We start from the raw sequence: 23,988 nt of genomic DNA, 5'->3' as shown, positions 1-23,988 counted from the left end.
ATACTCCATTTTGGGAGATATACAAGATATGTTTTTTTGTGTTTTGTTTTCTCTGCCTCATTTTGTTCTATAATGGCATAAGTTAATACCTTCTAAAACATGGCCAGTATACACCCAGAACCAAGTGGTATACCGTGCTGGTTTTCTGTGAGATTCCTCATTCCTATTCTGCCCCCCTCTTTTATCTCCTTTGTTTTGGTGGTCAATGTTGGGGCTCTCTACAAGTATTTCTGGTTTATATAAATTTGGGACTGAGCATCTTCTAACATACAGAACTTAATATACTCAGAACCAAGAGGATCACCCTCTAGGACCCCTCAGGTAGACTACATTCTCCCTCCACTACAACTTTGTCATCAACATCATCTCCCAGTCCTCCCTTTTTTTTTTTTCTTCTCCTTTGGGATTCTTTTATTTTTTACTACTTTGTTTTAAAATATATTTTTCACTTTAGTGGTCCTTTTATTTTGTTCTGATCTGTTTTCAATTTCTGGTCTCTGACCTCGTCAGAATCATCTAGGTTGAAATTTACTTAGGTCATGGTTGATATTCTTGATTCAGTCCGCTCACACAGCTGCTCTGCACTGAGCAAAATGACTAGAAAGAAGAACTCACCACAAAAGAAGAATCAGAAACAGTACTCTGCCACAGAGTTACAAAATTTAGATTACAATTCGATGTCAGAAAGTCAATTCAGAAGCACAATTATAAAACTACTGGTGGCTCTGGCAAAAAGCATAAAGAATCGAGAGACTTCATGACTGCAGAATTTAGATCTAATCAGGCCAAAATTAAAAAATCAATTAAATGAGATGCAATCCAAACTGGAGGTCCTAACGATGAGGGTCATTGAAGTAGAAGAAAGAGTGAGCAAATAGAAGACAAGTTGATGGCAAAGAGGAAGCTGAGGAAAAAAAGAAGAAAACCAATTAAAAGACCACGAGGAAAGGTTAAAGGAAATAAATGATAGTCTCATAAGGAAAAATCTACGTAAAATTGGGGTTCCAGAGAGCGCTGAGAGGGACAGAAGGCCAGAAAACATATTTGATCAAATAAATAAAAAATCTTAAAAAAAAACACATATATTTTGTTCCTAAATTATGGTATTTTAATATATAATATATATTTAATATATATTTTTAGAAATAAGATGAGCTTTAGCTTATCTGGTACAAATTCTTTTATTTACAGGAAATAACACACAAACTCTAAAAGTGCAAAATTGCAAAAACTATAGGGCAATTTAACAGTTCAATTAATCTGTGAGCAGAGATGTAACATTAATTTTTAAATATCTTCTAAGTTAGAAAATCCTTGTTTCTGAAATAAGTTTTCATACAAAGTCAAGTCCTCAGGACTTAAGGATGGTTTCACAGTCTTAAGTGATTTTAGAAAGTGCTCTTGTTTCACTGTGGTTGCTTCTAATCCATTTTCTTGCAGAGCCAGCAAGGCAGCCTATAAGACACAAACAGGAGGAAATAATGAATGTGCTTCACTTTTTTTTTTTTTTTTTTGAACAATTTGTGGTAATACTTTAAAATCCGGGGTAAAAACCTCAGTCCCACTTCTTAGAATTCCAATATTCATGACACTGAAAACACTAAAAAGTTAAATAAAGCGATTAAAAGTTATCTTAATAGACCATCATCTCTTCTTAAATGGGAAAAAAGAAAAAGCAAGTTGCAGCATAATGCGTACACTATGAGTCCATATACATATTTAAAGATGAGAGACTATCTTTCTGACCTCAGAATAGGAGTTTTTAAACAGAACAGAGCACTGATCCTAAAGGAAAAGATCAAAAACACCTACTCTGTGACCCAGCAATTCTCTTGGTAGGTATATACATATATAAAATAGACTTATCTATACATGTACTAACAGACATAACAAGATTATTCACAGCAGCATAATTTGTAACAAAAAATAGTAACCCGAATGTTCAAAAAAATGAATAAATGCAGTATATTCATAACCTAGAATATTACAAAGTGATAGAAATGCACAAACTACTGCTATAGGCAAAACCACAGATGAAGTTCAAAACATAATCCTGAGTTAAAGAAGCAGATATAAAAATATACTGTACAGTCCTATTTATATAAAGTTCCAAAGCAAGCAAAACTAATCTCCAGTGTTGGAAGTCAGGAGAGTGGTTCCCTTTTGGGAGGGAGATTGGGAAAGCCCCAAGAGAAGCTTCTGGGGTGTTGATAATAATCCCTTTCCTGATAGTTATAAAAGTGTTCATTTTATGTTAATTCAGTGAACTATATCCTTATGATCTGTGCATTTTTCTGAATAGTACATTTTTTTAAAGATTTTATTTGAGAGAGAGAGAACACAGGGGCAGAGAGAGAGGGAGAAGCAGGCTCCCCCTTGATCCCCTGAGACCTGAGCCAAAGGCAGACACTTAACCAACTGAGCCAACCAGGCACCCCTATCTGAAGAGTACCTATAATAAAATATAATATATAATAAAAGTTTGTGGAAAGGGAAACACCTAGCTTCTTTTGCTCTCAAAGTCTAAATCCCTTAAAGTGGCTTATAAAGACCTGTGTGATCTGGCCATTATCCAGCTCTTCAATGTCATGTTCTCTCTTACTTCAGTCGCCCGCGGTCTGGGTCAGTGTCCTTCACAAGTGCTCCCATAATACCCTAAACTTCCTGATTCACTACACATTATCAATTGTCAATTCAGTATTACAATTTCCCTCTTTGCAACCTGCCATGAACCTATAAGCTCGAGTAGGGTAGGGTATGGTAGGAAAGGGTAGGGAAGGGTAGGGAAGGATAGGGAAGGGTAGAGAAGATCTGAATAAATGAAGAAATGTTGTCAACCATATGTTCCTTCGCTAATTAACTTACTTCTTTGCAAAGATTTCCAAGATCAGCACCAGAGAAAAAACAGGTTTCTGCTGCTATGTTTTCTAAGGAAACATCAGGCCCCATTGGCATATTTTTTGTACAGACTTTCAAAATAGAAAGCCTGCCCTGAGAAAAAAAAAATTAAAATGTTTATAATCTTATTATAACATTTATGTTTGACACAAAGCTGTATTAAAACATTTTAATATGTTTCCTGTCATACTACAGCTGTGTATATATTTATTTAAATAAATAATAATACTTCTGAAGAGGTAAGAAGAGTAACTCATCAATGGTTCATATGATAATGGTAAAAATAATGACATGATAAACTTTTAATACTTTTATAATAATTTTTAAAATAGCCAACTATAGGTACATTTAAGAGACACATGAGTCCTCATTTTGGGTATAAATAGTGTTATCAGACATGGTTATAGTGTTATCAGACATGGTTTAAGAAGCAAAAACATGAATTATCTGGATACAACTTAAAAATAGACATTTAATTTTTTTTTTTTTCATTTAGGAAGGATGGAAAAAATTTGTTGACTTTAACCATTCCTTGCTTGTGGCTGTGGATGTTAAAAGGGCAAAGATTTACTGATTCTCTGACTATGGAAACTGTGTAATCTCTCTAATTTCAGACTTTCCTACTATAAAATAAGAATACTGATAAAAATAATCTCCAACTGTTTTTAATACTTTAAGATTCCTCCATTCTAGTTGTAAAATAATGTTTGAGTAGATGTAACAAGCTCAGTATTTTGAGTCTGCCTCAGCAATGAAAAATATAATTATTTTTAGGCTTATGTTTCTCTGAAAATAGGCCTAGAGTATCCAGCAAAAGCAGATCAAAATTATGTGTTTATGAAGGGCTACCAGGCAAAGAAGAATGAGAACCCAGTGTAAGTCATATACCATGTACGTATATATCCAGTTTGGGATTCAATTCTGCTAGGCTCCTTAGAGCTCAGACATTGATGTGTTAAGAATCCTCACATACACTAAACATGTGCAATGATTACCTTTTCATCTGGAGGTGGAATATAAATAATCTTATCTAATCTTCCAGGTCGTAACAAGGCATCATCTAATACATCAGGTCTATTTGTTGCAGCAACAATCATGACATTTCTGTTAAAAACTTCTTGAAACTCTGAGAGAAAACACACAACATAATTTCAGTAAGCTGTCAATTATTAAATTTTTAAGAAATTATAAACCAGAATGTTCAGTTATTTTTAAATGAGTATATCCTTTTCTTAGGACCAGAATGCTTATACCTCCTATCTTTTTTTTTTTTTTTCTTTAAGACCATCTTTTAAGATTTTATTTATTTATTCAGGAGACTGAGGAAAAAAAGAGGCAGAGACACAGGCAGAGGGAGAAGCAGGCTCCATGCAGGGAGCCTGACGTGGGACTTGATCCCAGGTATTCAGGATCAGGCCCTGGGCTGAAGGCAGGTGCTAAACCGCTGAGCCACCCGGGCTGCCCCTAGACCATCTTTTTGATATCAAGGTATGCTAAAACAAATTATTAGTCAAAGAACTACTTTGTGTGGTGAAGGGACTAGCTAATCCTGAGGGACATCTCTCCATGTAAGAACCAAAGGAAAGCCTTATACCACAGCAGAGAATACCTATTGAACACACCTGAGCCCCAGTGAATGATTATAACCTAAGTGGATGACATGAAAGAACAAAGCATGTGACTTTGGAGATGGAGATGTATGGCTATGAACCACACTGGCTCTAATATCTTGGATGAGAGAGATTTACTTTTTATTTATTTTTCTTTCTAGAGGCAGAAATATACAACATAAGCTGCAGATGTGTAAATCCTAGATGAAGATAAGAAATACAGAAAAGCAGCCAGGGCAAGGCCTTTTACATGCTTGCTAAGCATTCAAAATGGTCTATTGAACTCTCAACAAACAGAAGTTCAGGATGGCTTCTAGGTGAATTCTACCAAACATTTAAAGAAGAGTTAATACCTATTCTCAAACTATTCAAAAAAATAGAATTGGAAGGAAAACTTCCAAATTCATTCTATGAGGCCAGCACTACTTTATATCAAAACCAGATAAAGACATGGTGAAAAAAGAGAACAGCCAATATCTCTGATGAATATAGATGCAAAAAAATATATATATATAGATGCCAAAAATACTCAACAAAGTACTAGCAAATCAAATGCAACAATACAATAAAATAATCATTCGCTACGATCAAAAAGGGTTCATTCCTGGTATGCAAGGGTGGTTCAATATTTACAGATCAATCAACATGATATATCAGTAAGAGAAAGGACAAAACCATGTGGCCATTTCAATAGATGCAGAAAAAGCATCTGACAAAGTACAACATTTATTCATGATAAAAACCCTCAACCAAGTTGGCTGAGAGGGAATATACTTCAATATAATAGAAACCATATATAAAAACCCACAGCTAATATCATACTCAATGGTAAAAAACTGGAGCTTTCACCCTAGGCCAGGAATAAGACAGCAATGTCCACTCTCACCACTTTTATTCAACACAGTACTAGAAGTCCTAGCCACAGCAATCAGACAACAAAAAGCACTAGAGGCATCCAAAACGGCAAGAAAAAAGCCAAACTTTCACTATTGCAGCTGAGATGATACTATATTAAGAAAACCTGAACAACTCCACCAAAAAGTAGTAGAATTGATAAATGAATTCAGTAAGGTCACAGGATACAAAATCAATGTACAAGAATCTGTTGCTTTTCTACACATGAATAATGAAACAGCAGAAAGATAAATTAAGAAAGCAATCCCATTTACAATTGTACCAAAAATAATAAAATACCTAGGAATAAACTTAACCAAGGAGATGAAAGACCTGTACTCTGTAAACTATAAACACTGATGAAAGAAACTAAAGATGACCCAAACAAATGGAAAGATAGTCCAAGCTCATGGATTTGAAGAACAAATATTGTTAACATGTTCAAACTACCCAAAGCAAGCTACAGATTTAACACAATCTATATAAAAATACCAATAGTATTTTTCACAGAACTAGAACATACAATCCTAAAATTTGTGTGGAACCATAAAAGACTCTGAATAGCCAAAGCAACCTGAAAAAGAAAAACAAAGCTGGAGGCATCACAATTCCAGATTTCAAGTTTATATGACAAAGCTGTAATCATCAAAACAGTGTGGGACTGGCACAAAAACAGACACATAGACCAACAGAACAGAACAGAAAGCCCAGAAATAAGCCCATGATTATATGACGAACAAATCTTTGACAAAGGAGGCAAGGATGTGCAATGGGAAAAAGTCTCTTCAACAAATGGTGCTGGGAAAACTGGATAACAACATGGAAAAGAATGAAATTGGACCTCCTTTCTTTTTAAGGTTTACTTATTTGAGAGAGAGAAAGAGAGAGCATACAGGCAGGGGAGGGGCAGAGGGAGAAGGAAAGAATCATAAGCAGACTCCCCAGAGTGTGGAGCCCAATTCAGGTTCAATCTCTTGACCCAGAGACCATGACCTGAGCCAAAATCAAGAGTTGGACAAGCTGACTGAGCCACCCAGGCACCCTGAAACTGGATCACTTTCTTAACCATATACAAAAAAAACTCAAAATGGATTAAGGATCTAACTGTAAGACCTGAAATCATAAAAATCCTTGAAGAGAGCAGGTAGTGATTTCTCTGACATCAGCCATAACAATCTTTTCTTGCCTCCTTACGCAACAGAAACAAAAGCAAAAATAAACTATTGGGAGACTATGTCAAAATTAAAACCTTCTGCACAGCAAAGGAAATAATTGACAAAACTAAAAGAAAACCTATTGATTGGGAGAAGATATTTACAAATGACATATCCAATAAAGGATTAGGATCCAAAATATATAAAGAACTTATATAACCCAATACACACAAATAATCCAATTTAATCAAAACCACAATGAAATATCACTTCACACCTGTCACAATGGCTAAAATAAAAAACACAAGGAACAAGAGTTGGTGAGACTGTAAAGAAAAGGAACTCTTGTGCACTGCTGGTAGAAAGGCAAACTGTTGCAGCCACTGTGGGAAACAGTATTGAGTTTCCTTAAAAAATTAAAAACAGAACTACCCTATGATTCAGTAATCACACTATGAGGTATTTACCCAAAGAATATGAAAATACTAATTTGAAGGGATAAATGCATCCCTAGGTTTACTGTAGCATTATTTACAATAGCCAAATTATGGAAGCAGCCCAAGTATCCATCAATAGATGAATGGGTAAAGAAAAATGTGGTGTACACACACATGAATATTATGCAGCCATAAAAAATAATTAAGTCGGGATCCCTGGGTGGCGCAGCGGTTTGGCGCCTGCCTTTGGCCCAGGGCGCGATCCTGGAGTCCCGGGATCGAATCCCACGTCGGGCTCCCGGTGCATGGAGCCTGCTTCTCCCTCTGCCTGTGTCTCTGCCTCTCTCTCTCTGACTATCATAAATAAAAAAAAAAAAAAAAAAAAAAAAAAAAAAAAAAAATTAAGTCCGGCCATGGCTCTAGAGAATATAATGCTAAGTGAAATAAGCCAGTCAGAGAAAAACAAATACCATATGATTATACATATGTGGAATTTAAGAGACAAACCAAAAACAGACTCTTAACTATAGAGAACAATGGGGAGGAGGGAAAGAATGGGTGAAATAGGTGATGGGGATTAAAGAATACACTTATCTCAACAAGCAATGAGTAATATATGGAATTACTATATTGTACACCTGAAACTAATATAATGCTATATGCTAACTACACTGGAATTAAAAAAAAATTTTAATTGAACTGAATATGAATAATCAGAGTAGTTCCTCCAGTAATCTGATCTCTCAAAGTAGTGAGTTCCCTATATCTGCAAGTATTTTAGCAGAGGCTGAGTCAACACCTATCAGATACTGTAGAAGGAATTCCTGCATTATGAGAAAATTTGATTAGAAAACCTCATGCGGGGCAGCCCAGGTGGCTCAGTGGTTTAGTGCCGCCTTCAGCCCAGAGCCTGATCCTGGAGACCCGGGATCAAGTCCCACGTCAGGCTCCTTGCATGGAGCCTGCTTCTCCCTCTGCCTTGTGTCTCTGCCTCTCTCTCTCTCTCTCTGTCTAGAAAAGAAAAGAGAAAAGAAAAGAAAAGAAAAGAAAAGAAAAGAAAAGAAAAGAAAAGAAAAACCTCATGCGTCCCTTCAAATTCTAGTCTCACATGTTCCTAATGAGCTGTAAGACTCTCCTTCCATGGAATGATTTTTCAAATGGGAGAGGACAAAAGAAAAATGATCTGTTGGATAATCTAAGTATATCAAACACTATTGAGGAAGAGACTCAGAAAGGGAGGAAGGGACTTCCAAAGGTCATTTTAATTTCATTATAACCAAAGAAACCCATTCCTCAAGAAAACTGGAAGTTTTGAATACTAAAATCGTTGGTAATAACAATATTTTGTTTTGTTTCATATAAAAATTTTTAGAAAGGGATGAACACTGATAAATCACTGACCTCTACCTCTGAAACTAATAATATATGTTAATTAATTGAATTTAAATTTTTAGAAAAGGGATAAACACTGGTTCTTCAGGATATAAAAATAAGAATAAGAATAAACTCCCTTTCCCATTAGCAATATGTAAAGTCATATTTCTAAACCTTAGGAAAAATAAAATTCAGGTTCATATGTATTTAAGATAACTTATTACAAATATAAAATTTACCTCTTTCCTAGCCAATTTTAGCAGCTCTATGAAAATTCCAAGAGTCAAACCAAAATTATATAATTCCTTCTATGAGATGAATCCAGCATAGGAAAAGCTAGTGTATATGCATTGTATTTAATGTTGGCCTGGGTTTTTGGTATATTCTGGCTAATAAATACCTCTTCATTTATTTTCAGCTCCTTGTATTTACCCTGTTGATCTGATTTACTTCCTCTTCTTTCTGTAGTCTTCAGTCCTACCCCATCTAATTCATTCAGGAGAACAGAAAGAACACGCTCTTGAACATTACATTCTGTTTTGCTGATGGATCGGGAGCCCAAGATTGAATCAATCTCATCCAAAAACACAATTGCGGGAGTATTTGCTCTTGCTTGTCGAAATACCTTTTGTTAGGAAAATAAAATTATTGAAAAGCCGTATGTTATATGGTATTCTAGTGAATATATGCTTTCTGCATTACTATTATAATTTTTAAACTGTAAACAGAGAAAGGTGCTAAAAGTCTAAGAACTGGGGAATAAATAAATAGAATAGGAAACCATACAGTATTATGTACAGATTAAAAATTATGTTTTCAAAAGATAGTTAATATCACTCCATAAAAGTGATGAAGTGAAATTTCTAAATTTTCTATAAACGAATATAACTTTTCTAATCAGAAAAAAGGCCACTAATACTTTTAATAATAAGTTTATTTTTAAGGCATGCCATGAAAATTCAAAAGGACACTTATGTACTTGGGGGAAAATAAATGAACAAACCTGAGATAAGACTTTTTCTGAATCTCCAACAAAAGGAGAAAAGAGATCAGCACCACTCACTGAAACAAAAGAGCAATGACAGCTTGTGGCCAGGGCCCTCACCAGGGTGGTTTTAGCACATCCAGGGGGACCATACAGGAGAACTCCCTTTGGTTGTGTAAGGCCCATCCTAACAAATTCCCGAGGGAATTTAAGAGGCCACTCGATACTCTGTAAGTACACAAAAAGGGATAGTATACATTAAGAGATAATTATTTTAGTATAATGATAAAACATCAAATAATTCAGTAAATTCATTTGTTCACTCAACAATTCTCTGGTACCTATTATGAGCTGGAAATGCAGTCCATTCTCCACACAGCCATCAGTGATCTTATAACTTAAGTCAGGTCACATCATTTCCTGCTTCAAATCCTTCAAGAATGACTTCTCATCAGAATTAGAATAAAATCCAAATCTGAACTCCTTCCTACCAGTGATTACAAAGCTTTATACAGCCTATTTCCCAAACACTCCAGTGTGTTCCCATCTTGGGGCCTTTACTGCTTTTCTCTCTCTGCCAGAACACTCCTTCAAGATCCTTGTGCGGCCATCCCTCATCATTCCATCTCAGCTCACATGTCATTTCCTTGAAGAGGTCTTCTTTAATCACTCTAGTTAAAGCAGAACCCCTACCCCACCCCAGACATTCTATGCTACTGTCCATCTTTTACTTTGGGAGCACTTGCTCATTCATTATCTGAAATTATTATTTTTCCATGTTGGGTTTGTCATTCTGCTCTGCTAGAATGTAAATACGGTTCACCTCTAAATAGCCAAACCTAGAACGACACCTTCACAAAGTAGGCACTCCACAAATGTTAAACTAAATTAGTAAACAAGTCCCCTTTATCTCTGAGGTAGGTGATTTTTATCATCATAATTTTACAGATGCAGAAGCTCAGGCTTACAAAAGTTAAGTAACTTGCCCAGGTCTTATTTCTAGTGAGGCAGCAGAACTGAGACTGCCCCAGGCAGTGTAGATTAAGAAGTATAAACCCTCACCCACAAAACTACAAAAAAAGGATAAAGTCCCTTACCAAGGGAACTCAGATTTTAGTTGGAGGGACTGGCTTATAAACTAACAATGAGGTCAGCAAAGGGCTTCCACAGAGAAGGAACAGTATGCACAGAGACAAAAACTCTTAATTCATCTCACCAGTCAGGAGGAACAAAGGGGAGAACAGGAGAGGCAAGGAGCAATAGAGTTGAAGTGGAAAGAGGAGTCAGATGGTGCTGCACCTTGAAAGTTTTAGTGAACACTGAGGAAGCAGTATAGAGAATGGACTGGAAAGAAATAAAACTAGAGGCAGGAAGACCAGTTAAATTCTCTCACAATGACTCAGACTGCAAAAATAATAAAGCTGGATGTGTCATAGGCAGTGGCAATGGTGTTGAAAGGATGGATTTGAACATAAAATGTAACTCTCTTTTATGCGGGGATTATGTACTTTTTTTTTTTTTTTGGTGGGGATTATGTTCTAAATCCAGAGAAGTTACATGCACATATGGCATGACCCATGCATTTAGAAGAGTTTCTTTCTTTCTTTCTCTCTCTCTCTTTTTTTAAGATTTTATTTATTTATTTTAGAGAGAGAGAGAGAGAGAGCATGCACGAGTGGGGAGGGCCTAGAGGGGGAGGAAGTGAGGAAAGAGGGAAAAAGAACCTGTACTGAGCATTGGAGCCCAACATGAGGCTCAATCCCATGAACGTGAGATCATGACTTGAGCTGAAACCAAGAATCAGATGCTCAACTGACTAAGCCAGGCTTCTGATTAGGACATGGGTGGCTGGCTATATTCACAGAGGTGCGGAACTCAGGTGTGGAGGGGCTGAATAGCTGAGCTTTGAATTTGTTTGAGATCCCTATAAGTTACCTGGTAGGCAGGCAGCTAAGCAATTCTAATGATCAAAAGAACTACTGGGGCACCTGGGTGGTTCAGTGGTTAAGCATCAGGTCATGACCAGGCATCCTAGGATAGAGTTTCACACCAGGCTCCCCACAGGGAGCCTGCTTCTCCCTCTGCCTATGTCTCTGCCTCTCATGAATGAATGGATAGAATCTTTAAAACACCACCACCACCACCACAAACAAAAATCCATCTTTGCCGGATATAAAGATTTTTCAAGTTAATAGTTTTCAGGGACAGTTGAAGCCCTGGATATCAAAATCATGAACTCATCGAATGAGTTTCTTCCAGGAGGCCTCCCAGAAACTTGGAGCACTAACATTTAAGGTACAGGAAAGGAGTGTTCTGAAAGTCAGGAAAGCTTGACAGCTGAAAGCTATAGAAACAGTGTTTACAACAGGAAGTTGTGGCTAATCTCTTAAGTACTTTGTGAAGATTAGTCATGATCTTAGGGCTCTGGGGTTGAGCCCCTCATCCAGCTCCCTGCTTAGTGGAGAGTCTGCCTCGCCCTCTGCCCCTTGCCCCTCTGCTTGTGCTCTCTCTCTCAAGTAAATAAATATTTTAAAAAAATGCAACAGTGCATATAAAAAATTAGGGAATATTATAAATGTATTGATCTATAGACACAAGGATTCTACGTTTCACAGCAGAATAACTTCTAGCTAAGATGAGTAAGTTACAGTGATACTTATAAATCAGTCTTTTGTATGTGTGGTTTGAGAAACCTAGTTGCTTATGGCAGAATTACCTGAAGGTAAATTAACAAAATTAATTTCTAAAAATGAAATGCAAATGAGAGCATTTGGAGAGCTATGTCCCTCGCAGCCACAGTGAGAACCAGTGGCCACCCAGACCATACTGTTTTATAATTTTGTGCTTTTACCAGTTTTTCAGGGCAAACTAAGGCCTACAACCTAAAAATCTATTTTACCACCCACAAACTAAGAATCATTCTTACATTTTTAAATACTCGGGAAAAAATCAAAAGAATATTTGTGACGTGAAAAAACATGATTTCAGTATCTATAAATAAAATTCCACTAGAATACAAGTACTAATTACATATTATCTATGGCTGCTTTCATGCCATGAAAACAGAGTTGAGTGATTGCAATAGAGATTGGATGGCTCACAAAGCCTAAAATATTTACTATCTGGCCTTCTACAGAAAACGTTTGCTGACTCCATTCTCTATCATAAAGTCTTTAAAGGAAAAACAAAAGAAGGGTGAAGTAGGAAATTATGAAAAATGGTATTTGATGTCTCTAGAAGGCCAGTTAAACCAGGACTGAAAAAGGCCCCCTGGATTGTGATATCAGGATGGCATTACCAATGTCAGCAAGATAGTCTCAGCCTTTTGTCTTCATTATAAAACTGTTACACTTAAACCCTACTATTCTAGTGGCATAAGCAAATTCTGTATCACCTGTTTTAACTTCAGTTTTACATCTTCAAGGCCACCAATCTGCTCCCAGTCAACGGGCTTGATATCCATCAGTCCAATGACACTTCGAAATGATGAGGGTTGAATCTTTTTAAAAGCTTCAAAGAAGTCTGTTTCATCAATAGCTGGGTTGTCCTTGTTCTGAAGAAATAAATCCCCAAAAGCAAAATCAGACCAAAAATTACATGGGCCTGTTTTATAGAACAGGAGCACAATTCTTTCTTTTTTTAAATGTTCTTCTGAATTTATAAATCTATTGTTATCATTATAAAATTTACATACACAATACAAAAAAATTAAATGTCTCCTCCCCCAGCTTTCTCCACTATTCATCCCTAGAGGATGTCAACCACTTCCTGTGTACTCCATCAGTATGTTTTATGACAGTAAGGATATGTACATCTTTTTTTTTAAAAAAAGATTTTATTTATTTATTCATGAGAGACACAGAGAGGCAGAGACAGAGGGAGAAGCAGGCTCCCTGTGGGGGAACCCAATGTGGGACCCAAACCCAGGACCCCGGGATCATGCCCTGGGCCAAAGGCAGACGCTCAACCACTGAGCCACCCAAGCGTCCCTATGTACATCTTTCAAACAGATACATAAGTGGGACTCTATTGTATAAATTAACCTGCACTTTTTTCCATTTACATTAGAAATCTTTTCACATGGATTAATATAGTTCAACCTCACTTTTTTTGGACAACTGCAAAAGACATCAGTGTATAAGTGTACCATAATTTAACTGCATCCTTCTGTTGAACATTCGTTTATTTCTAGTCTGTTATTAAAAACAAAGCTACAGGGGATCCCTTGGTGGCGCAGTGGTTTGGCGCCTGCCTTTGGCCCAGGGCGCGATCCTGGAGACCCGGGATCGAATCCCACATCGGGCTCCCGGTGCATGGAGCCTGCTTCTCCCTCTGCCTATGTCTCTGACTCTCTCTCTCTCTCTCTCTGTGACTATCATAAATAAATAAAAAATTAAAAAAATAAAATAAAAAACAAAGCTACAGCTGAAAATGTTTGTGCACACGATCAAGTATTTTATATAATTTCCTCCGAGTAGAATTCTGGGTTTAAGAGGATGTTCATTTACAATTGTGACAGAGGTACTATCACACTGCCCTCAAAGCTGCACTGATAATATAAGGCTGTTCTCCCCATATCTCTCCAAAACTGGATATTACCAACCTTTTAAGTTTCTGCCAATGTGACAGAGGAAATAGTACTCACTATTGTGTTGATTTCTTTAGTTAAGAGTGAGGTAGAAGGAACATGGAATTAGAAAATCAGCTTTTGGGCAGCCCCGGTGGCTCAGCGGTTTAGCGCTGCCTTCAGCCCAGGGCCTGATCCTGGGGACCTGGGATCAAGTCCCACATCAGGCTCCCTGCATGGGGCCTGCTTTTCCCTCTGCCTGTGTCTCTGCCTCTCTCTATCTCACTGCGTCTCTCATGAATAAATAAATAAAATCTTTTTTTTTTAAATCAGCTTTTTTTAATAGTCACATATAGTACAGGCTGTTTAGGGCAAGAATCATCCATGGATGCAAAACAAGGGGAGTGGAAGTGTGACAAGGAACATGATCTCAAAGGGTCTCCACAGATTTCTATTAGTTACAAAGGGGAAAATAGCAGCTATACAGTGGAGAAACTGGACAAAAAACCCTGACTGGTTGATCATACCAACCACTGATTAAGGATGTCACCAATGAGGAGCAGGCAGCCATTTTGTACCTTCATCTGTGACACCCTAAGGACACACTATCACTTACGGAGTATTCCAAAAGTGCATGTGTAACCTGAATCTGACTATGAAAAAATATTAAGACAAACCCAAATTGAGAGACATTCTATAAAATCATAGACCTGCATCCTTAAAAACTGTCACTGTAAAATGTCTCACTGAAAAAAAAAAGCAGGGGCACCTGGGTGGTACAGTCAGTTAAGCTAGGGACTCTTGGTTTCAGCTCAGGTCATGAGATCAAACCCTGTGTGGGGCTCTATGCTGGGTGTGGAGTCTCTTTCTCTCCCTCTGCACAACCGCCACCCCCAACAACCCCCCCCCCCCCCGCAACATTTTATCTCCCTCTTGAAAAAAAAAAAAAAAAGCTACGGGAGTATTACAGATTAAAAGAAACTAAAAACTAAATGCAGTATGTTATCTTGAACTAGATCCTGTACTAAAGGGGTAAAAAATGCTAAAAGGATCAAGACAACCACCAAAAATCACAGTATGGGCTGTAGATCTGAGGTTCTGTATCCGTATTAAATTTCCTAAATATGATTACACATAACCATACTGTGGTCACATGTGGGGACATACATTTTCTTAGGAAATGGATAATGAATGGGTTATGATGTATGCAACTCGTCCTCAAATGATTCAGAAAAAGTAGGTAATATATGTGCACATGTACATTTAGAGGCAGAGGAGTGAAAAGGAGAATTATAAAGCTAATTTGGCAAAATGTTAAAAATTGATGAATTTGGATGGAGGGTTTATTGGGAGTGCTCTATTTTGCAACTTTCCCTAAACTTTTTAATTATTTCAAAATAAAGAGTTAAAACCTGAAAAAGGCTAATTTTTTAAAAAAGATTTATTTATTGCCTGCTTAAGCAACAGATACTAAGATTTATTTATTTATTTATTTATTTATTTATTCATTCATTCATTCATTCATTCATTCATTTATCTATTTGAGAGACAGTGTGCAGAAGGGCAGAGGGAGAGGCAAAGAGCATCTCAAGGAGACTCTGTACTGAGCATGCCCCTCTCTGGGCTCTATCTCATGACCCTGAGATCAGGACCTGAGCTGACACCAAGAGTTGGTGCACTACCCAGGCGCTCCTGAAAGACTAATTTTTAAAGAAAGTAAAGTTGAGCATTTTTCATGTTTACTGGCTATTTGTAATCCTTTGCTGTCTACTACCTGTTCATATTTTATTACCCATTTTCTCTTGGATTGTTGGTCTTTTCACGTTGATTTGTGAGAGTTCTTCCTGTATCAAGGTAATTGGTCTTTCTGTCATAGCCCAGAGAGGGGCACGTGCAGTGCAGTCTCCTTGAGATTCTCTCTCCCTCCCGCACACCCTGTGTCTCAAATAAATTCTTCCCAGTCTGTCTTGTCTTTATTTATGTATTGTTCTGCCATCCCCAAATGGTCAAATTAATAAATATTTTCCTTTTTGGCCATTAGGTTTTATGTTATGTTTGGAAATGCCGTGTTCAGGGTGCCTGAGTGGGTGTGGTTGGTGGAGCATGGGTTCTTGGTTTCAGCTCGGGTCATGAGATCTAGCCCCACCTTGGGTTCCAAGCTCAGTGTGAAGTCTGCTTAAGATTCTCTCTCCCTCTGTCCCCCATCCACCCTCCCCCCCATGGCATGTTCTCTCTCTCTCTCAAATAAATAACTTTTTAAAGAAAGAAAAAAGAAAGTTCAGCTTTAAGATTATATTTTAGAGAATTTTTCTTGCAATTTCCTTTATCATTTTAGTAAAGCAGATTTGTTAAAAACTGCTTGTATTTGTAATACCTGTATTATATTTGAGATTTGCCCTCATATCAAATTCTGAACATACAGTTGTCAAAAAATTTCCATTTTCAACAACAAACTATTTTATCCCATTTATAGAAGATTATGTAAGAGTATATATATGTATAGAGCTATTCTGAACAATGTTCCTAAAAATTATAATCTCTGGGGGGGTAGATTTCAGGCAATTTTTACTTTCTTTATAATGTATTCATCTGGTTTAATTTCTCACAAAGAACACCATTAAGTAATTTTTTTAAACAGCTTTTTCTTTTTTTTCTAACTGGCTAGGAGTATTAAATGTTGGGTACCTGAATACTAATTAATTTTTAAGCAACATCAACAAAGATCACTTATATGTACATTATTTCACCTAATTGTCATAACCCTTTCAGACAGACAAAATTCTTTCCCCTCTGTGTATATACGTGTATGTATTAAACTATATTCTAAATCCTTTAGTGGGAGTACTTCACAAAAAGCTGACTTTTTTTAGCCTTTTCACAAACTTTAACATATCCTCTGTCTGCCCTGATAGCAGCAGCAGCTCCTCAGCTGCCTGAGGGGTAAAGATGGAAAAGATGAAGCCAGTACCTTCCTAGATGCCTGTCCCTTCTTCCTTTTTGCCTTTCTTCCTTCCACTTCCCCTGGTTGTTTATGAACTCAGTCATCACCTGTGGTAACTATGCCTGGGCAGGCCGCTCCTGAAGTAGCAGCTGGCTGGTCCACCTAAGCCAGGGTGCTTAAGGTCAAACCTGGAACTTCAAAAGCAGAGGGAATCCTAAGTGTAAATCTCCCTTCAGCCCCTGGTACTCTCATCCTCCCTTCAGAAGGCATATATTCACACCTCCACGCATGAGAAGTATCATTAAATGTTCAAGCAGTTTTGTTTTTTGTTTTTTTTTTATATTTTTTTATTTATTTACTCATGAGAGACACAGAGAGAGAAAGAGAGGCAGAGACACAGGCAGAGGGAGAAGCTGGCTCCATGCTGGGAGCCTGATGTGGGACTTGATCCCGGGGCTCCAGGATCATGCCCTGGGCTGAAGGCAGGTGCTAAACTGCTGAGCCACCCAGGGATCCGACAGCAGTTTTGGTTCTAAATCCAGAAGAGAATTTACAAGTTCACATAACTCCTTCCCCACCTTCAGCGTACATGTAAAAATAAATGAAAATGAGGGATCCCTGGGTGGCGCAGCGGTTTGGCGCCTGCCTTTGGCCCAGGGCGCGATCCTGGAGATCCGGGATCGAATCCCACGTCGGGCTCCCGGTGCATGGAGCCTGCTTCTCCCTCTGCCTGTGTCTCTGCCTCTCTCTCTCACTGTGTGCCTATCATGAATAAATAAAAGTTAAAAATAAATAAATAAATAAATAAATAAATAAATAAATGAAAATGAGCAAGGGTGTAAATTACATAGGTAAAAAGTTTTCAAAATTTTGGATTAATTGTCCTCTTATAATTGAAATTAATTCAAAACTGGTTTTTAAAAATTATAAGATCAAAGGGCAATTTTAATGTTATAATAGTTACAACAGAGATTGTAAACTTCGTCCCAGAATCCTCTGGGGGCTAAAATTAATTTTTTTCTGAAGGTGTTTAGGGATTAAGGATTACTTATTATATACATGGTGAAGAGATTTTTCCAATCCATGGTGCTGAAAATTACTATATTTAAGCTAACATCCTAAATATTTTTAAGAAAGGTAGTCATGGGGACGCCTGGGTGGCTCAGCAGTTGAGCGTCTGCCTTCAGCTCAGGGCGTGATCCCGGAGTCCCAGATTCAGGTCCCATATCAGGTACCTCCCAGGGAGCCTGCTTCTCCCTCTTCCTATGTCTCTGCCTCTCTCTCTCTCTCTCATGAATACATAAAATCTTAAAAAAAATAGTCATGAATTAAAGATTTCAATACCAAAGATAAATTTAAATAAAAATTCCAGGAGTCCAATCTTCTCCTGGGTTAGAAAAGGTTACTTTCCCTACAAAATATTTATTTATTAATAAGGAAAAAAACGGATGCAATGAGAACAGTATTTCTGTGCTCCTCCTGCCAAAAATGCAAAAGCTGAATCAAATCATGAGGAAACACCAGTCAAACCCAAACTAAGGGATAGTCTACAGAATAAATGACATGTAGTCTTAAAAAGTTAGCCACACGCCTGGGTGGCTCAGTCACTTAAGTGTCCAACTCTCGGTTTTGGCTAAGGTCATGATCCTAAGGGTCAGAGGACTGAGACCCACTTGGGTTCTGTGCTCAGTGCAGAGTCTGTCTGTCCCTTTCCCTCTGCTCCTCCCCCTACTCATGTTGTCACTCTTTCTCTCAAATAAATGAATAAAATTTTTTTAAAAAAATTAAAAATTAGGGATGCCTGGGTGGCTCAGCGGTTGAGTGTCTGCTTTTGGCTCAGGGAGTCCCGGGATCAAATCCCACATCAGGCTCCCTGCACGGAGCCCGTTTCTCCCTCTGCCTATGTCTCTGCCTCTCTCTCTCTCTCTCTCTGTGTCATGAATAAATGAATAAAATCTTAAAAAAAAAAAAATTAAAAAGTTAGGCATAAAAGAAAGACTAAGGAATAGTTCTAGATTAAAATATACTAAGAAATCATAACTAAATGCAATACGTAATCTAGGATTACTATTATTCTTTTTTCCTTTTTAAATTTCTGCTATAAAGGAAATTAATGGGACAGATAATGAAATTTAGATAAGGTCTATAGATACTGGGTAAAAGTATCGTGTCAGGATTAATTTCCTCATCTTGATAATTGTATGGTCATTAAAGTCTTTGATTTTAGAAAATATACACTTAAGATTTGAAGGATAAAAGCCCATTATGACTACAGTATACTCTCAAATGTTTCACAAAATATATACATAGAAGAAGAGAGATATATCTATATGCTAATATATATAAAAACACAGATGAAGACAGAAAGATAAAGCAAAACTGGTAAAATGTTACATTTGGAAACTCGGGGTAAAGTATACTATTTCTGCAATTTTAAGCCTGAAACTGCTTCAAAATAAACAAAATTAAAAATTAAAAAAAATATATGTTTGATTCTTCTGGGGCCATCCTTTTCCCTGGCTGTTCTGGGCTTCAGCACTAGGGAGTTACTATGGGAATGGGGGAACATGCCCTGGTAGACCTAGAAGACTCAGCCCTCTGTCCCCCCATATGCCAGTCCCAGAGAGAGGAGATGTAAAAAAATATGTAAGAAATAGCTGTGGAAGGTATCAAAAGTAGCAAGAAAATGTACTTACCACTTGTTTAATCCCCAAATTAGTTTGTTATATTAATGAAGAGATCAACATACATGGTCATATATCAATACTTCCTACCTTCTCACTGTGAAGGAGAGCATGCAGGGCAGCCTCTCTACAAAGTGCAGTCAAGTCTGCACCGACATAGCCAACTGTCATTTCGGCAAGGAGACTCAAATCCACTTGACTGGAGATGGGCATCTTTGAGGTAATCACTTGGAGTATTGCCTTTCTTTGTTTAAGCGTGGGAGTCCCAATGACAACCTATATGCAAAGTAAAAAAAGAAAAATTAAAAGTTTCCAGTTTAAAATATTATGTAATATTTTTATTCTCTCAAATGTGAAAACTTAGTGAACAAATTTGGAATTGGAACGATGTACTCTTAAGCATACCATAAATTCTGAATATATTAAACTCCAGAGGAGTAACACTGGCCAGATAGTTATACAACGAAAATTACGTACAGAGCTTCCTCAACTTAAGATAGGGTTACAACCCAACAAATCCACGGTTAAGCTGGAATTACAGTAAGTGGATAAAGCATTTAACATACCTAACCTACTGAGTATCACAGCTCAGTTTACTTAAATGTATTCTGAGCATTTACATTAGCCTATGGTTGGGCAAAATCAACTAGCAGAAAGCCTATTTTATAATAAAGTTTTAAGTATCTCAAAAAATTTATTGAATACTGTACTAAAGTGTAAAACAGAATGTATGAGTATAAAATAGTTGTCAATGTGTTGGTTATTTACCCTCATGATCTCCTGGCTGCCCAGCATCACAAGAGAGCATCTTACTGCATACGGCTAGCCTGGCAAAAGACCAGAATTAAAAATTCTAAATACGTTTTCTACCGAATGTGTATGGTTTTCACACCACTGTAAAGTTGAAAAACCATTAAGACGAACCATTGTCAACTGGGGGCCCTCCATATAATCATTAACAATATTTTGTTATTTTTTAGAACCTATCAAGTTCTGGGAGCCAGGGATGCAATAGTAAACCAGTCTAGGTCCCTGGCCTTATGGAGTTGATTCAGGAGACAAGTACTAGATGGTGCAAAAAAGAAATGTGCTCAAGTTCTGCAGAGATTAATCAGAAGTGTGCAACTATCATCCTTTTCTTTAGAAGCCTAACACAAAGTTCAAGCATCACTTAAATTAATCACTATTCAAGCTATTTAATCAAGAATCAAGGGCGTCTGGGTGGCTCAGGTGGTGAAACTGGGGTCCTTGGATCAAGTCCCTCATTCGGCTCCCTGTGGGGAACCTGCTTTACCCTCTGCCTATGTCTCTGGTTCTCTGTGTCTCATGAATAAATAAAATCTTAAAAAAAAAAAAATCAACTTGGGACTAAAGCTCAGGAAATAGAGGACAGCTTTGAATACTCAAATCTTCCTGGCAACCCCGGGAGCAACTGTGGGTAATTTCTCACTTGTGGGACAGGATGCTGGCCTCCTGACAAGGAATGAACAAATCCAGAATTAATGCCTGTTTTGATTTAGTTCTTCCCTGCCTTTTCCCTTTTTATTTCAATACACTTCTTTCTTGAGGCCATCCTACTTTAATTCTCATTCCAAATCCATAAGAATGTAATACACGCACAGCTGACCTAGTTCCCTTAAAAATTAACGGTACCGATGGTACTCATTTTCAGGATGTGCACCACAAAACTAATCCTAACGGCCACCTGGCTTCTCGGAACAATTTGATTCTGGGGAAAAACAGGTCCAGGCTCACAGATCCCGTAAGGGCAGACGACGTGCTCTCTGCATTACAAACGGCCCCACTGTACCCTCACTGACTGCCAAGCCTAAGTGGCAAACGCCGGAGGCCACCACCCAAGGCCAGGAGAGGCCGAGGTTCCATCCAGGGCCTTAGGGCGCACAGCCCGGCCCTAATTACCTCTCGGTCAAATCTCCCCGGTCTGCGCAGCGCTGGGTCTAGAGCGTCCGGCCGGTTGGTGGATGCCACGACCACCACGTCCCGGTCCCCACGGATGCCATCCAGCAGCGTCAGCACCTGGGCCACCGCGCGGCTCTCGGGGGCTCGGTGCGCGCCGCCCCGCCGGGGGCACAGGGCGTCCACCTCGTCCAGGAAGAGAAGCGTGGGTCCGCGGCTGGCCAGCTCCCGCGCGCGCCCGAACACCCGCCTCACGTTCTCCTCGGTCTCCCCGGGCCGCGCGCCCTGCAGCGCGGGGGCGCTCACGGCCAGCAGCTCCGCGCCGGCTTCCCGGGCCACCGCCCGCACCAGCTGGGTCTTGCCCACTCCGGGGGGGCCCGCCAGGAGCACCCCTCGGGGCACCGCGAGCCCCAGGGCCGCCAAGGTGCGGGGGTAGCGGAGCGGGAGGCGGAGGAGCTCCCGGAGCGAGTCGGCCGCCTCTGAGAGGCCCCCCAGGGGCGCCTCGGGCTGCGGCTCCGCTCCCGACGGGGGCACCTCGCTGAGGCTGATGCGGGTGCGAGGCGTGACCAGGCCGGCCGGATCCGGGCTGGGCGCCCCGCGGACGATGTGCAGCGCGGCCACCGGGCCGGGGGCCCCCGGTGGAGCGGCCACCACGTGGCCCCGGGAGACCGGTCGGTTCCGCAGAAGCTCCTGCGCCGCCTCCAGCACGGCGGCCGCATCCCAGGCACCTGGTGCGTCCGCGCCCTCCCGCAACACCGGCCACACGGTGAGGAGCCGCAGCGACGGGCAGGGCACCAGGCGGAGGCTGCTTAGGCTGAGGCTCCCCCGAAACCCTGAGGCCCCCACAGCCGTCCCGGGGCTCGCACACTGCGGATCCAGTTGCACAAAGCCGTCGGCTCGGTCCCGCCGCAGCCAGGCGGTGCAGAGACAGGAGCCGCCGTCGGGCAGAGAGATCTTCACCGCCGAGCCCAGGTGCGCGCCCAAGGCGCGGAGGGCGGCCGGGCCCAGGCGGCAGCGCTGGGTGCCCCGGTCCCTAGCGTCTAAGGGTAGCGCCTTCAAGAGCGGCTCTTCGGGAGGGGGACCTGAGTCCGGAGCCATTGCACACACACACTCAAGCCGAGGAAAGTTGGGGGAAGGAGTTCCCCACGGACCGGAAGGGCCGGCACACCAGCTCCTCGGCCGGAAGCAGGTGACGCGCATGCGCCGGAGACAGCCCTCCGTCGCTAGCCGGGGAGCGGAGGCCGAAAGGGCCAATCGGGAAGTTGGGTGATGCTCCGACTGCCGGTGGGGCGGTGTTGGATTCGACTAAACCCAGCGGCCCATTCCAGACCCGTATGGGAAAGGCCTTAGGTACGGGTATCCGGGAGGCCTCCTACGCTAGTTTCAGGAGGTCTTTAACCATGTACCTAGGTGATTTGGAGAGTCCCCCGCAGAGTCGTCTGTCCCTGGCGCTCAGACTCGAGCATCACCGCCAGCGCTTTGGAAGAATCCTCATCTGTCCCTACGGGCACAATATTTTGGAGCGCTCTCATGTTAAAATCTTTTTTTTTTTTTTTAAGATTTTATTTATTCATAGAAACAGAGAGAGAGAGGCAGAGACACAGGCAGAGGGAGAAGCAGGCTCCATGCAGGGAGCCCGATGCGGGACTCGATCCCCGGTCCCCAGGATCACGCCCTGGGTTGAAGGCGGCGCTAAACCTCTGGGCCACCCGGGCTGCCCTCATGTTAATATCTAAGGTGACTTGGAGCAGTTGAGAAATACCGCCTTGGTACCTCCGTTGGATCTGGGTTCTTACGTGTTGGGAAGGTCCAGGCACGCCCCTCCTCTGGAAAAGCACAGCGTAGCATTTCAAATCCCTGGGAGAGAGAAAAGAAGGGAACGCAGCCACCTGACCTAGCTGTGGCACACCAGCACATTCTGCTCCATGCTCTACTCCTGTGGGGGCCAAGGGCAGGCCGGCCAGACTGGCCCGCAATGGCATACTGATTATTTTGAATTGAAGCTACCTGGGGAACGGCTGGTGCGAGGGCACTGACTCTCCCCTGTCCCCGAAAGCGAGAAAGAAACCTCCATGTGAAAGGTACCCTCTCTGTACTAAGAAGACATCCTCATCACCAGAGATAACGAACTTGAAAGGGGAGAAAGCCGTGGAAACAAACCTTGTGACTTTTTTTTTTACTAACCTACTACCTCAGCCCAAATTCCACTTAGAATTCCTCACTAATTAAAGCTCCCAAACATCTTTTTTTTTTTTTTTTATCTTGTCAATTCCTCACAAATGTATTGTCTCTTTGTATAAAAATTTTCTGCCTGGTTTATTTATTTATTTATTTGGTCTCGATTTCATTACTGGGCCTCTGAGCACATAATAATAAAACTTAGGCGTTTCCTCCTTTTAATCGGTCTTGTGTAAATTTAATTCTTACTCCAACTGGAAGAAGGACTTACTCCCTTCTTCCATCTCGAAGGGCAGGGAGAGAATTTTTCCTTCCCTACACTTCTTTAAATGTTCTTTGACAACAGCAT

At 40.1% G+C, this 23,988-nt stretch overlaps 1 protein-coding gene across 2 annotated transcripts; it reads right to left on the bottom strand.

Moving 5' to 3' along the window:
- Nucleotides 1-1,162: 1,162 nt before the first annotated feature.
- AFG2B (AFG2 AAA ATPase homolog B) lies at nucleotides 1,163-22,623 on the bottom strand. Of its 2 annotated transcripts, XM_072808257.1 has the most exons (8): nucleotides 21,465-22,621; nucleotides 19,635-19,820; nucleotides 12,747-12,905; nucleotides 9,371-9,580; nucleotides 8,800-8,992; nucleotides 3,894-4,024; nucleotides 2,866-2,991; nucleotides 1,163-1,455 (listed from the first exon to the last, which is right to left on the bottom strand). In XM_072808257.1, the coding sequence occupies exons 1-8, from the start codon at nucleotides 22,557-22,559 to the stop codon at nucleotides 1,288-1,290; spliced, it is 2,268 nt and encodes a 755-aa protein (XP_072664358.1). In that variant the 5' UTR covers nucleotides 22,560-22,621; the 3' UTR covers nucleotides 1,163-1,287. The 2 variants fall into 2 exon arrangements, 1 of the variants encoding a protein (XP_072664358.1); XR_012022293.1 differs by lacking the exon at nucleotides 1,163-1,455 and having other exon boundaries at nucleotides 8,768-8,992; nucleotides 21,465-22,623.
- Between the last annotated feature and the right edge of the window lie 1,365 nt (nucleotides 22,624-23,988).

The sequence above is a fragment of the Canis lupus genome, chromosome 32 (genome assembly GCF_048164855.1).
Source record: "Canis lupus baileyi chromosome 32, mCanLup2.hap1, whole genome shotgun sequence".
NCBI classification, from domain to species: domain Eukaryota; kingdom Metazoa; phylum Chordata; class Mammalia; order Carnivora; family Canidae; genus Canis; species Canis lupus.
This window is presented reverse-complemented; position numbering and strand designations above follow the sequence as displayed.